This window comes from Staurois parvus, unplaced genomic scaffold, assembly GCF_062004578.1.
Source record: "Staurois parvus isolate SC_StPar_1 unplaced genomic scaffold, SC_StPar_1.0 ptg000244l, whole genome shotgun sequence".
In the NCBI taxonomy this organism is placed as follows: Eukaryota; Metazoa; Chordata; class Amphibia; order Anura; family Ranidae; genus Staurois; species Staurois parvus.
In genome coordinates this window covers 7,067,988-7,083,466 of record NW_028318040.1, presented here as the reverse complement: position 1 = coordinate 7,083,466, position 15,479 = coordinate 7,067,988, and the positions used below count along the sequence as shown (strand labels likewise).

At 45.3% G+C, this 15,479-nt stretch overlaps 1 protein-coding gene across 1 annotated transcript in view; it reads left to right on the top strand.

The window, feature by feature from the left end:
* Nucleotides 1–15,479, top strand: part of BANK1 (B cell scaffold protein with ankyrin repeats 1) — a 325,822-nt gene that overhangs the window by 249,009 nt on the left and 61,334 nt on the right. The window contains exon 13 of the mRNA XM_089680587.1: nt 11,727–11,972. Within this exon, the coding sequence (XP_089536713.1) occupies nt 11,727–11,972 (246 nt within the window). The remainder of the gene's footprint in view (nt 1–11,726; nt 11,973–15,479) is intronic.

Here is a 15,479-nt window from a genome sequence, read left to right as displayed (position 1 = left end):
TTCCACTCAGCGGACAGGAGTGGAGGAGCAGGAGCATCTGGTAGAGGAGGAGGAGACAGAGGACCCAGACGCACCGTGGCAGTATGCTGTGGAGATGGAGGCAGGGAGTCCCTCGCATTCCTTGGCACAAATGGCCCATAGCATGCTCGGTTGCTTGCGTAGCGACAGCCGAATAATAACCATCAGACAGAGGGATGACTTTTGGCTGTCCACCTTGTTGGACCCTCGCTACCGTTCAAAAATGGTGGCCTTTTTCACACCTGCTGAGAGGGAGGCCAAAATAACGTACTATAAAAACCACCTATGTAGTCAGTTGGTCTCTGCCTTTGCGCGCCAACGTCCATCCTCAGACACTGTGGGCCCTGTGCGCTCGCGTTCCGCTGCCATGGCAGCAGGGGAGGGGTGGGGTGGTAGGAGCAGTGGCAGCTCCACCAGCAGCGGCTGCCTCAGTCTGCAGTCGATGATGAGTAGCTTTCTTCACCAGCGCAGTGAGGAAACTACTAACCAGCCGCAGCAGCAGCAGCAGCATCAGGTGGACCTGGAGCAGGACCTCAAACAACAGGCTTGGGCCTACTTGGACAGCACCCTGCCAACCGAGGTAGACAATCCCCTTGACTACTGGGCAACGAAACTTGACCTTTGGCCCCAACTAGCTGAATTTGCCCTTGAAAGGCTGTCATGCCCGGCCAGTAGCGTGGCATCGGAGCGCGTGTTTAGTGCGGCAGGAGGTATTGTAACTCCGCGGAGGACACGACTGTCCACCCAAAGTGTGGAGAGACTCACGTTTGTGAAAATGAATCAGGCGTGGATTAGTCTGGATTTCAAACCACCAGTTCCTGACACAACTGACTAAATCCGCCATGAATCATGCCTCAAACATGTGCCACTTTCAGGTCTCCTCACACACTGCTGGTGTGTTCCATTTTTTGTCATAGGGTGCTGGCAGATTACGGGCCTCCCATAGCTGCTGCCAGGCCCCTAATCTGCCATGGGCCCCTATACCGCCTCCTCATGCTGCTGCCAGGTCCACAGTCTCTTATGCCATGTGCCACTTTCAGGTCTCCTCACACTGCTGGTGTGTTCAATTTTTTGACATAGGGTGCTGGCAGATTACGGGCCTCCCATAGCTGCTGCCAGGCCCCTAATCTGCCATGGGCCCCTATATACCGCCTCCTCATGCTGCTGCCAGGTCCAGAGTCTCTCATGGGTCCCTGTACGGCCTCCCATTGCTGCTGTCTCCATCGCCACACTCTGCCATGTGCCACTTTCAGGTCTCCTCACACACTGCTGGTGTGTTGAATTTTTTGACATAGGGTGCTGGCAGATTACGGGCCTCCTATAGTTGCTGCCAGGCCCCTAATCTGCCATAGGCCCCTATATACCGCCTCCTCATGCTGCTGCCAGGTCCAGAGTCTCTCATGGGTCCCTGTACGGCCTCCCATTGCTGCTGTCTCCATCGCCACACTCTGCCATGTGCCACATTCAGGTCTCTTCACACTGCTGGTGTGTTGAATTTTTTGACATAGGGTGCTGGCAGATTACGGGCCTCCCATAGCTGCTGCCAGGCCCCTAATCTGCCATGGGCCCCTGTACCGCCTCCTCATGCTGCTGCCAGGTCCACAGTGTCTCATGCCATGTGCCACTTTCAGGTCTCCTCACACTGCTGGTGTGTTGAATTTTTTGACATAGGGTGCTGGCAGATTACGGGCCTCCTATAGCTGCTGCCAGGCCCCTAATCTGCCATAGGCCCCTATATACCGCCTCTTCATGCTGCTGCCAGGTCCAGAGTCTCTCATGGGTCCCTGTACGGCCTCCCATTGCTGCTGTCTCCATCGCCACACTCTGCTATGTGCCACTTTCAGGTCTCCTCACACTGCTGGTGTGTTGAATTTTTTGACATAGGGTGCTGGCAGATTACGGGCCTCCTGTAGCTGCTGCCAGGCCCCTAATCTGCCATGGGCCCCTATACCGCCTCCTCATGCTGCTGCCAGGTCCAGAGTCTCTCATGGGTCCCTGTACGGCCTCCCATTGCTGCTGTCTCCATCGCCACACTCTGCCATGTGCCACATTCAGGTCTCTTCACACTGCTGGTGTGTTGAATTTTTTGACATAGGGTGCTGGCAGATTACGGGCCTCCTATAGCTGCTGCCAGGCCCCTAATCTGCCATAGGCCCCTATATACCGCCTCTTCATGCTGCTGCCAGGTCCAGAGTCTCTCATGGGTCCCTGTACGGCCTCCCATTGCTGCTGTCTCCATCGCCACACTCTGCCATGTGCCACTTTCAGGTCTCCTCACACACTGCTGGTGTGTTGAATTTTTTGACATAGGGTGCTGGCAGATTACGTGCCTCCCATAGCTGCTGCCAGGCCCCTAATCTGCCATGGGCCCCTATATACCGCCTCCTCATGCTGCTGCCAAGTCCAGAGTCTCTCATGGGTCCCTGTACGGCCTCCCATTGCTGCTGTCTCCATCGCCACACTCTGCCATGTGCCACTTTCAGGTCTCCTCACACACTGCTGGTGTGTTGAATTTTTTGACATAGGGTGCTGGCAGATTACGGGCCTCCCATTGCTGCTGCCAGGCCCGTAATCTGCCATGGGCCCCCGTACCGACTCCTCATGCTGTGACGTTGCAACAAGGTGGAATTCAACCCTACATATGTTAGACTGCCTTTACGAACAGCAAATGGCCATCACAGATTTCCTGATGTTACAAGCGGATAAAGGTACTCCCTGTGTAACTTAGATGTCAGCCATTGGCAGCTCATGCGTGACACCTGCGCTTGCTCAGGCCCTTTGAGGAGGCCACGCTATTCGTGAGTCGGCAGGACTATGGCGTCCTTCCTCTGTTGCACGTCCTGGAACAAATGCTGTTAACAATGGCTTGTCAGGGTGCGGTAGACGTGGCGCACAGATCTCAACGCCACATGACCCCTGTGGGGGCAGGACAGGAAGAAGAGGAGGAGGTAGAGGAGGACATTGGTGCTCAGGAATTATTGAGTGAAATGGGTTTTTTTTCCACTCAGCGGACAGGCGTGGAGGAGCAGGAGCATCTGGTAGAGGAGGAGGAAGAGGAGACAGAGGACCCAGACGCACCGTGGCAGTATGCTGTGGAGATGGAGGCAGGGAGTCCCTCGCATTCCTTGGCACAAATGGCCCATAGCATGCTCGCTTGCTTGCGTACCGACAGCCGAATAATAACCATCAGACAGAGGGATGACTTTTGGCTGTCCACCTTGTTGGACCCTCGCTACCGTTCCAAAATGGTGGCCTTTTTCACACCTGCTGAGAGGGAGGCCAAAATAACGTACTATAAAAACCACCTATGTAGTCAGCTGGTCTCTGCCTGTCTGCGCCAACGTCCATCCTCAGACACTGTGGGCCCTGTGCGCTCGCGTTACGCTGCCATGGCAGCAGGGGAGGGGTGGGGTGGTAGGAGCAGTGGCAGCTCCACCAGCAGCGGCTGCCTCAGTCTGCAGTCGATGATGAGTAGCTTTCTTCACCAGCGCAGTGAGGAAACTAATAACCAGCCGCAGCAGCAGCAGCAGCAGCATCAGGTGGAACTGGAGCAGGACCTCAAACAACAGGTTTAGGCCTACTTGGACAGCACCCTGCCAACCGAGGTAGACAATCCCCTTGACTACTGGGCAACGAAACTTGACCTTTGGCCCCAACTAGCTGAATTTGCCCTTGAAAGGCTGTCATGCCCGGCCAGTAGCGTGGCATCGGAGCGCGTGTTTAGTGCGGCAGGAGGTATTGCAACTCCGCGGAGGACACGACTGTCCACCCAAAGTGTGGAGAGACTCACGTTTGTGAAAATGAATCAGGCGTGGATTAGTCTGGATTTCAAACCACCAGTTCCTGACACAACTGACTAAATCCGCCATGAATCATGCCCCAAACATGTGCCACTTTCAGGTCTCCTCACACTGCTGGTGTGTTCCATTTTTTGTCATAGGGTGCTGGCAGATTACAGGCCTCCCATAGCTGCTGCCAGGCCCCTAATCTGCCATGGGCCCCTATACCGCCTCCTCATGCTGCTGCCAAGTCCAGAGTCTCTCATGGGTCCCTGTACGGCCTCCCATTGCTGCTGTCTCCATCGCCACACTCTGCCATGTGCCACTTTCAGGTCTCCTCACACTGCTGGTGTGTTCAATTTTTTGACATAGGGTGCTGGCAGATTACGGGCCTCCCATAGCTGCTGCCAGGCCCCTAATCTGCCATGGGCCCCTATACCGCCTCCTCATGCTGCTGCCAGGTCCAGAGTCTCTCATGGGTCCCTGTACGGCCTCCCATTGCTGCTGTCTCCATCGCCACACTCTGCCATGTGCCACTTTCAGGTCTCCTCACACACTGCTGGTGTGTTCCATTTTTTGCCATAGGGTGCTGACAGATTACGGGCCTCCCATTGCTGCTGCCAGGCCTGTAATCTGCCATGGGCCCCCGTACCGCCTGGTCACGCTGCTGCTGGGTCCACAGTGTGACATGGGTCCCTGTACCGCCTCCCATTGCTCCCACTCTGCCATGTGCCACTTTGAGGTCTCCTCACACTCCTGCTGTTTTCCATTTTGTCATAGGTTGCTGGCAGATTACAGGCCTCCCATAGGTGCTGCCAGGCCCCAAATCTGCCATGGGCCCCCGTACCGCCTCGTCACGCTGCTGCTGGGTCCACAGTGTGACATGGGTCCCTGTACCGCCTCCCATTGCTCCCACTCTGCCATGTGCCACTTTGAGGTCTCCTCACACTCCTGCTGGTTTCCATTTTGTCATAGGTTGCTGTATGGCCTCCCATTGCTGCTGCCTCCACCGCCACACTGTGGCTCCAAACACTGGTTTTGGCCCCGTGACTGGCCAAATGAGTGAAGTGTGCGGTGATTCTAAGATCGACGGCACTCATCTGCATGTCATACTGACTGACAGTATTATTTCTCTTCCCCAGCAGACTCCAAGGGCATTTAAATTAAAGGTACAGTGTTCTGCACTAATATTAAGTCTCTCTGAAGCCTAGAAACACCCTTTTTTAAGTTAAATTCCCAGCGAATATATTCGACTCGAATCGAATATTGTCCACTAATTCGCCGACTCAGTCGAATCGAATTTTTGAATACTTCGCTCATCTCTAATTGTAAGCTATTAGTGCATTGCTTATTCGGCTCTTAATTAGATGACATTTCACCTTTGTTCACTTGCCATGAGAACTAGGGAATGTTTCTGATATTCTGATTAGAACAGCTCTAATTACATTGTAGAGATGTGAAATTTTTAATACCACCGAGGAAAGAGCTACAGGTCTCTGAAATGCAATGGGTAAATGGAGGCACACCAACTATATGATTATGTACATGACAGCTATGTTATATTGCTTCTGTGACACATTGTTTTGTATTTGTTTTTATCTAATTTTTGTACTTTAATAAAAATCACCACCAAATATTTTTTATACATGTTGTGAATCTGTATAAATGCCTTTAAAGTCCCACTAGAGAATTAATAGTTTGTTCTGTGCTGCATAGAGATGGTACTGGCAGCTGTGGGAGTTTATCAAGTGACCAAGGGAGGAGGTGTAGAAGGAGAAGAAGAGGGGTCCAAGGAAAGAACCTTGTGGGACCCCTACAGAAAGAGGAAGTGGAGAGATGGAGACAGAGTTATAGGTAGCACTGAAGGAGCATTGTGATAGGTAGCAGGGGAACCAGGAGAGAGAAGAGTCTTGAAGACGAAAAGAGTGGAGTTTTTTATGGAGGAGGGTATGGTCAACAATATCAAAGGCTGCAGAGAGGTCTAGTAGTATGAGTATGGAGCAGTGGCCATTTGTTTTAGCAGTTACTAAATCATTATTGAGTTTTAGTAGGTCAGTTTCAGTGAAATGTAGTAAGAGAAATCCAAACTATAAGAGTTCAAGAAGGTCTTTGTCAGTGAGATAGGAATGAAGATAGTTGTAGACTAAGCTTTCTAAAAGTTTTGAAGTAAGCAAGGAGATGCGTCTTAAGTTGTTAAAGTTGGCAGGATCCAGTAAGGGCTTTTTAAGTATGGGGGTGAGCGGACAGTTGGTAAGGTGGGCTTCTAAGAAAACTTTAGCGACCTCTTCAGTAGAAGCAAGGGTAAAAGAGGAAAGTGCTGAGGGTGGTTTTGTACAGGGTATGTTAAGTGGGATAGATATTTTTGCAATGGCCCTGAAAATTGCATCAATCTTACCTCTCATGAAAATGAATGTATGGAGTTACCTTTTGAACCGTTTCGGTCCATGATGAAGTGGACCAGAAAACAAAAAAGTATTTTATTGTGCATAGAGCTCCACTCTTAATATTAACTTAATTATAAATTGGAATAATGTAGGAGCCCCCTCTGAATGGCTATAGTGGTGAGTCAGGAACTCAGATATTTCAATTGATTCTCTATAAAAGAGCAATCAGAATTTTTTTTTCTTTAGTATTGCCCCCTCCTTTCAACCCATCAGAGACAATATGAACCCCTCTTAATGGCTATAGTGGTGTACTGTCCTAGAATTTCAATTGTAGATATCTCACTATACGAGTCCCTTCAATATGGCCAAAAATTTGGTATATTCTGTTTACCCTTAGAATTGTCCCCGTTTTCCACCAATCAGTGACAATTTAAAGAAAATTGAATCTAGAACTAATGCACAAATGTGGATAAAAAAAAGTAACTGAATTTAATATATTAAAAGGTTACCCTTAAAACTGCATGTTTAACCACTTGCCTACCAGGCACTTATACCCCCTTCCTGCCCAAGCCAGTTTTCAGCTTTCAGCGCTGTCGTACTTTGAATGAAAATTGCGCAGTCATGCAGCACTGTACCCATATGAAATTTTTATAATTTTTTGAGACAGATAGAGCTTTCTTTTGGCGGTTTTTAATTACCTCTGGGTTTTTTTTTTTGCTAAACAAACCAAAACCAACTGAAAATTTTTGTTATACAATTTTGTAAATAAGTGATTTTTCTCCTTCACTGATGTGTGCTAATGAGGCTGCAGTGATGGACACTGATAGGCTGCACTGATGGGCACTGATAGGTGGCACTAATTGGTACTGATGAGGAGGCACTAGTAGGTGGCACTGATGGGCACTGAAAGGCAGCACTCATATATGGCACTGATAGGTGGCACTGATAGGCGGCACTGACTGGCACTGATAGGTGGCACTGAAAGGCAGCTCAGATGGGCACTGATATGCGGCATTGATGTGCACTGATAGGCACTGATATGTGGCATTGATGTGGCACTGATGGGCACTGGCAGGTGGCATTGATGAGCACTGACAGCTGGCATTGATGTGCGCTGACAGATGGCACTGCTGGGGCTACACTGATCTTCAGGGCACACTGATCATCAGTGCCCTGATGATCAGTGTACATGTCCCCTGCGAGGAATGCCGATTACTGGCTCTCCACTCCTCACGAACTGTCAGCGTGACAGCTCATGAGGAGAGAAATGCCGGCATAACCGGCATTTCCCTATTTACATGCAATCAGCTCTGATTGGACACAGCTGATCACATGACCGAGCCGACATCTTCATCTCTTTCCGTTGATTGGTGATCCACTGTGTCCAATGGACACAGGGCACCACTAATCGCCGCACTGTGTGCTCCCGGAGAGAGTTCGGTTAGAGTGGGAGGACATCATATGACGTCCTCCCAGAACGAGAGAATCGCCTTGCGCCGTCATTACCATATATGGTGGGCGGGAGGCTGTTAAATGTGCACAAGCACAATATTTTTCCAAAAGATACATAACACTTTTTTAGATGAAAATGTTTTTTACACAAACGTTAATTGTACCGTGTACAGACACATTTGACAGCAATTACAGCTGCAAGATTTTTGAATTAAAGTCTCTACCATAAATGAAAAAAATGTGGTGCGCTATCTCATCATACATAGAACCAAAAGCTTTAGAAACACAAAGTTACAGTGCAAGAAATTTTTTTTTCCAATAATAAACATCCAATCCAGTATATGTTGTGTTATCATCCAGCAATAATCAACACCGTGCTTGACTTGAGACCCCACTCCCTGCTCACCTTGACCACTGACCTATAGATTATAATAGGCCAAAAACTCGCTTTATAAGGAAAATGGTTCTCCAAATTTCTGTTCCGTGATGTGTCCCTTCCAGATATTATGCTTCTTTAAACTTCAGATCCATGCAAAATAAAACAAACATACCATAGTGTAACACCGTTTTATCTAACCAAAAATTAAACGTGTTACAGTATCCACTCACATTAAACACTTATATGTAACTCCAAATTATAGTGAACATATATGCATCACTCCACCGTGCCAACTATATTGTGGTGTTTCCCATCACCGTGTAGGTGCACCATGCACTCACCTTCTTCCTTGACTTAACAAATAGGTGCACGCTTAGGGATGAAACCAAATTCTACTTATCCACTGCCAATCCTTAGTAGCTACTTCATTAGTTCTGGCCCTTTAACCACTTAAGGACCGCCCTGTAGCAGATATACTGCTACAGGGCAGCCCCTGTGTGCAAAATCATGTATATAAATGTCATTTTGTATTTCCGGGTAGGGGGCACGTGCAAGCTGCGGGTGTCAATCACTGGGTCCCACACGGTGATTACCCGCCGGCGCACAGTGATTACCGGCAATCACCGTCAGGGAGGAGGGCTGCTTTGTTTACCAACAGTCCTCCTCCCTGTTGGTTTGGGCACATTGCTCTGGATGGCTGAGCACAGCCATCCAGAGCAGTGTGCTTACAGTGAAGAACACCCCCCACCTCCTAGTAAAACACTCCCATCACACAGTTAACCCTTTGATTGCCCCTCATGTTAACCCATTCCTACCCAGTGCCATTAGTACAGCGTCAATGCTTTTTTTTAGCACTGATCACTGTATTGGTGTTACTGGGGATGTCAGTGACACCAAGTCAGTTCCCCCCAGTGTCAGAATGCAGTCCTGCTGTTCCTCTATAAGTCGCTGATCGCCATCATAAGTTGCTGATCGTCTCCATTATTAGTATAAAAAAATTTACAGTATCCATACCACCATTTGTAAACGGTATAACGTTCACATAAACCAATTAATTTACACGTATTGGGTTTTTTTTTTAGCAAAGACATGGAGCAGAATACATTTTGGCCAAAATTTATGACCAAATTTGATTTGTTTAATTTTTTTACTGGACATGTTTAATAGCAAAAAGTCCAAAATATTGTTTTTTTTTCAAAACTGTTGGTCTTTTTTTATAGCGCAAAAAAAAAAAAAATGCACAGGTGATCAGTTACCACCAAAAGAAAGCTCAATTTGTGGGGAAAAAAGAACGTAAATTTAATTTGGGTGCAGCATTGCATGACCACACGATTAAGTCAGTTAAAGTAACGCAGCGCCGTAACGCAAACTACGTCTTTAACTGCTTCCTGACTGCCCTGTAGCAGAAATACTGCTACAGGGCTGCACGGGTGCACAAAATCATGTATATATATATAGATGATTCGCACTCCCGTGGTTTTCACGGCCCTCCCAGATAGTGCCAGATTGCCCATCAGTACACCAGTATTCACATTTAACCCCTTGATTGCCAGGAACACGCTCATACACAATAAACCTGCACTGCTAGTATAGTGTCTGAACAGATCAATATCTTTGATCATATCAGCACCATACAGCGTTCACATTAGTATAGTGTTCCCAAAAACGCAGCGTTAGCGGGATCAGCCCTGGCACCTACCAGCAACTGCGTTTAGCCCCTACGCTCCCCCCCCTTTCTCCCCCAACAAATGCAGTGTCAGCAGGTCACTGTCACTTGATACATTGCACACAAAACCGCAGTGTTCGCAGAATCAGGCCTGATCTCTGCTAGCACTTGTCGGTAAATTTTGATGACTCTCATATGCAGCAGAGTAACAGTACTAGTGCCGCTCTACATTTTGGTGACATCACTGCAGTATCACTTGGTGACGTGGCGAGTCCCATAAGTGCAGTACAAGCTGGTGCGGTGGCGATCGCAAGTAGTGTTCTGCAGCCACCAAGCATTCGCACACAGGCCTGTAGAGCCCGTAGTATCCTTCTGGATGTGCTTGCAAATTCCGATTGGTAGCCCACAAATTCTGCAGCACCCGTACTTCCCCCATTCACTGCCTAACCCGGAATTCAGGTGGAAACAGCTAATTTAACTACTCCCCTTGATTTTTGAAGCTGTTTTTCTCGGAAGATCTACATGCATTGATTGTGGATCAAAGCAATTTATATGCACAACAGTTTATTACCGCCAACCCAAATTCAAACCTTGCCAGAGCATTTGCATGGAAACCCATTACAGTTTCTGAATTTAAATTTTTTTTGGGCCTAACCCTCAACAAGGACATTACTAAAAAAAATGAATTGCAGTTGTATTGGTCCACAGACCCGATTCACCATATGCCCGTGTTCTCTGCTGCCATGGCCAGGCATAGATATCAGAGTATAATGTATTTTATGCATTTCAACGACAACACACTCTGTCATTCTCGAGGTGGGCCTGAATTTGACCGGCTCCTCAAAATTCAGCAAATTCAGCCCCTCGTAAATCACCTTAACCAAAAATTTGCAAATGTCTATACTCCCCAGCAAAACACCTGCGTTGATGAGTCGCTTATTAATTTTTCTGGCTGCCTTGCATTCAAATAATTTCTCCCCAGCAAGTGTGCCAGATATGGGGTCAAGATGTAGAAGACCTGTGAGAGGGCAACAGGCTATACTTGTAAAATAGGTAAATAAAGTAAAAAAGTGAGCGCTAATCAGTTCAGCAGCTGTACACTCAAGGCAACCAATAAAACCTCAATAAATAATATGAAAGAAATAGTACAGCGCTTAAATCAATAGTCCTTAGTTATTCCCGATCAGTGGATGTTCCTCAATACGGAATGTAAGAAATGCCCACTTACCGGAACCGCACTTGATACAGTGCAGTGTATAATAGTTATTCCCTGGTGTCACTGGAAGTGTACATCTGGTTCTGCCCTTGGAAGAGTATCCCTCTTTAGATCAGACAGGTCCAGGGTCACAGCAATTAAGGCTCCGACACAGAGTTCCCCTTAAGGGATGTGTGGGTGTTGCTTTTGCAGCAAATAGAAACCTCCCACTCTGGATGGAATCGGAGTAACACAGCTTCTGAAAAAGGGGTTCTCCCCATGCGGGGTCAAAGCAAAAAAATGCCCATGGTGTGATAACGTTTGGATAAAGCAAATTTTTTTGAAAATACAAAGGATGCATCCAACAGATAGCAATAGGAACGGCAGATGACAATAAAACACTAACCGTTCTAGAAGGAAATGGCCGCCGGAGCTCCACGATGCTCCGACGGCGTGACGTCAACGGCGCGAGCAGGCGCCTCCTTGCGCGTTACGTGCCACGCACATCGTCAGAGGGTGAGCCGGCTCACTTTCTCCCATATCAGTTGATGATCTCTGCAGCATCTTTAGATGTACATCTGACCTTTTCATTGCTTTTTTATCTTATTTCTTATTTACCTGTTTTGGTGTGCCACATTTCTTCTAATTTTTAATACTGGATTTATTAATGCTCCAGGAGATGTTCAAAGTTTGGAGTCCTTCTCCAAAAATGAATTCATAGCTCATTGACGTTCTTGATATATGCCGTTATAAGTCCAGATCTTCTATTTTACTGCTCAGGTTTCATGGACCCCCTGTGCAAGTCTATCCTTAATACGTGCTTTTCTAATATATCTATATTTATTTGTTGCAGAAGTGAGAAGCCACGACAGCATTAGTGATCATTGTATTTGGGATGAAACTATGGATGAAAGCAATGAAGAAGATCCATATAGTCTTACCTCCCATGAAAGTGAATATATGGAGTTACCTTTTGAACCCGCTGATGAAGTGAACCAAAGAACAAAAAAGTCTTTTATTGTGCATAGAGCTCCACTACCACCACCTAGGCCACAGGCAGCTGCCATTTCCCAACCAGAAGACTCATACATTTCTAGAGGTAAGAATGGATAATGGATAAGCAGCTAAAGCAAAGTTGCTTCTGTTTTGAGAGCTTAGAAGCAGAAATACCTTACTGACTATGAAGTTATTTCTCATATATCATTAACAATTCAGCACAACTGCTTCTATGACGATAGAGATGAGACTCAAGGCTGCAGATACCAATAGCCCATAAAATAAGTAATTTATGACCTCATAGGTCTCCATTGATTTGATAGCATTTCAAACACATAGTTTTGGCATTCATATGGAATTTCCATTCAAGAGTATGAAAAGTAAACTAGACTGATAATATTAAAACTTTTTGAATTAATCTTAACATAATAACTAGCTGTATTATTATTGTTTTGTTGCTATTTTAATATCATTGTTAAAATATTTTAATCATACTTACTGGTCTTTCAGCTGATGAATGTCACATTTCAAGTTTGATTTGACAACCTTGATTGTTTGATAAACTGTACAAGGGTGCGTGTCCCTATGCACCAAAAAATCCACTAAAATGTATTATAACCTTTATTTAGGATTTTATAAAATTAGTATGTTTAGAGCTGTCTTTATTAACCTCCCTGGCGGTATGATTATTTCAGATTTTTGGTGCTGAAAGCGGTACCATTTTTTTGCATGGAAATATGTATTTTTTTTATTGTAGGCTGTAATTTTTAGGAAAAACTCACTGAAATCTGTCCGAACAAGAGTCTAGTAAGCATCCCGGGTATGAAAATTTGAAACACAAAATCATAAATTATAATTTAATAAATAATCATAAAAATAATATAAAAATAATAAAAAATTTAATTCAATAATATAATCAAACCAAAAACACTGAAATGTGAAATATAGCGCCAAGTTCGCACATTGCTGAGCTCAGTCGCAAAATCGTTTTCAGTTTCTGATGACAAATTTCCCCCACGAATCATTATCACTCAATTCTGTAAGTGGTTCTGATTTACTATCGCTGTTCTCTAGCTGATCTAAACCGCTTTTGACCTAAAGGGACACTTTTTGGACGCCATGGACATTTCTCAGTTTCCAGGCAGAAAGAACAGACAAAATGCAGGCAGGGCGCAGGACAAAGCACTAGGGACAATATGTATGTGAAATAGGTTGAAACAGCAATGTTTTACTGTGTAAAATGAAAAAAAAAAAAAATGACATATTTTAAAATTTTTAAATTTCCCGCCGGCGGCGGCGCCCGTACGTCCCGACGTCACAGGGACAGGACACAGAAGCCGGATGCCGGCATCGGCCGGAGGAGATGGCCGGGGACGCTTCAGGGGACACATCGCGGGAGCGCAGGGTAAGGTAAGTGAAGAACACATGCCGGAGCAGCGCCGCATGGTATTCCCGAGTGTAGCTCGGGGTTACCGCTTTTGGTACTGAAATGTTACCCCGAGCTACACTCGGGAATACCGCCAGGGAGGTTAAATACCCATAAGGCAAAAGGAGCACATATTAAATCACAGCATAAGTGATCCCTGTTTTCATAAATGATAGCATACTTACTTTAGATCAATACACTCATCTGATAGCACAGAAATATTATGTAATATACAAATACCATATCCATTCATCATCTTGTCTCAGAGAGAAATGATAGATCTGTTGGTGTCATAAATGAAGCACATCCCATCCATCCTATCATGTTGACACTCTCTTAAATAGGCTCAACACATCTATTTCTATTGCTACAGATATGCAGTACAGGTACACCCATCCATGTGGTGATAACTTACACCACTATTGGACAGGCAACACACATCACCGTATCCACCAAAAATTCTTGGCTAGCTAGGGGGATCACCATTAATTGTGAAAAAAGTGCAATCCTCCTTGCCCCACAAAAGTTATTTAGGGAAGAAGTAAACAAGTGCTCCCAAAAAACAGCGCTCTAAAGAAAAAAAACATAAAGAATACCCTACATGTTTCACTAAAAAGCAAAGCTTCGTGGGGGTAAAGTGAAGTGAAAAAGTGTAGTCTCCTGATCACATGTTGAGGAAAAGGCATCAATTGTTTGTTTACACTTCTATTTATAGATAGGCCAGCCAAAATGGCCATCAAATGTGCGACGCGATGATGTACTGACTCTTAGATGCACTTTTGTAGGCTTCACAATACCTATATCTGATATCTGTGGAACTGAACCTAAAGAACAGGTGAAATATTTTCCCAGCAGGAGCAAATTGGATCAAGCTTTGCTGGGTTTTTGTTTTTTTTTGCCTTCCTCTGGATCAGCAGTGGGTATAGGATTATAACTTTTTTTTTCTATGGTTGAACTTGATGGACTTTTGTCTTTTTTCAGCCAGACTAACTATGTAACAATGTGAAAACAACACACACACATAGACATATGCAGTCTTCCATTCCAACTATCCCGACACCGGATGATCCTATGGGGCCTGTTTTGTCTAGAAATTATGCAATACTTGGTCTAAAATTGCCTGACCTACAACAAACATTTGCCTTTGTTTTGGCAGTCTATCACCATGGAAGATTCAGATAATGTATTTGTTTAAAGTACACATTCAGTTATGGTGTAGTTATACATTATACACCCAACTCAAGTGCAAAAACAAGTTACTTTTCCACAATTATTATTATTATTATACAGTATTTATATAGCGCTAAAAGGTTTTCTCAGTGCTGTACATTATTCTAAAGCTCTTTACTGTGCAGCCCTCCATAGCGCCATGCAGGGAGTGGTTTGCGCTCAAAGCAGCCCACAGCCACTAGACACGAGACCTGACCAGGATGTTTCTGTGTGCTGTCAAACAATGCTGCATAGTAAAGAATTGGGAAGTAAGGATCCATGTAAGTAGTTTAGTGTGCAGGTTACACTGTGGGGGGGGGGGGGTGAAGGAAATATTTAAAGAAAAACTAAAAGGGAAGTTGTTTTTTAACCTTTGCTGTGTTAAATAAGCAAGCACCATAAAATTCATTTTTATTACATCTATCATAGTATTGCTTTGTTTAGTTTTTAGTATTGTTGATTCAAAGGTGACTAGAGTACAGATGGCAGACCGCTGGAGAAAAGGGAATGGGTTCATAAACTTCACTGGGTTTTTTTTCATTGCGATATACTTTTTTTCCCTCATGATACAAGATAAAACCTTTCAAGCATTCTCTTGTGGACATATAGGTTGATACATAAAATCTCAGCAGCTAATTAAGGAGTACAGTTCAGGAGCAGAACACTAAGCTGTCTCACCAGCATCTGTCTCCTCACACTCCAGGGAGCTTACAAAAAGAAAAAAAAAAAAGAACAAAAAGTGTGTCACAGATTCAAAATTCCCTGAGATGTAAAAATATTCTTTTCAGATACAAAATATGAATCAAATAGTTGTCAAGTCAAGTTTGAAATGAGACAGTCTGCAGTTGAAAGACCAGTAAGTATATTTAGCGCACATGGGCAAGGATTTTTGTCCTGGTTGTACTAAATAAGCAGAGATGAAAACCTAGATATTCCTTTTTCCTTTTTAAATACAGACACATCTCATGTGCTTTG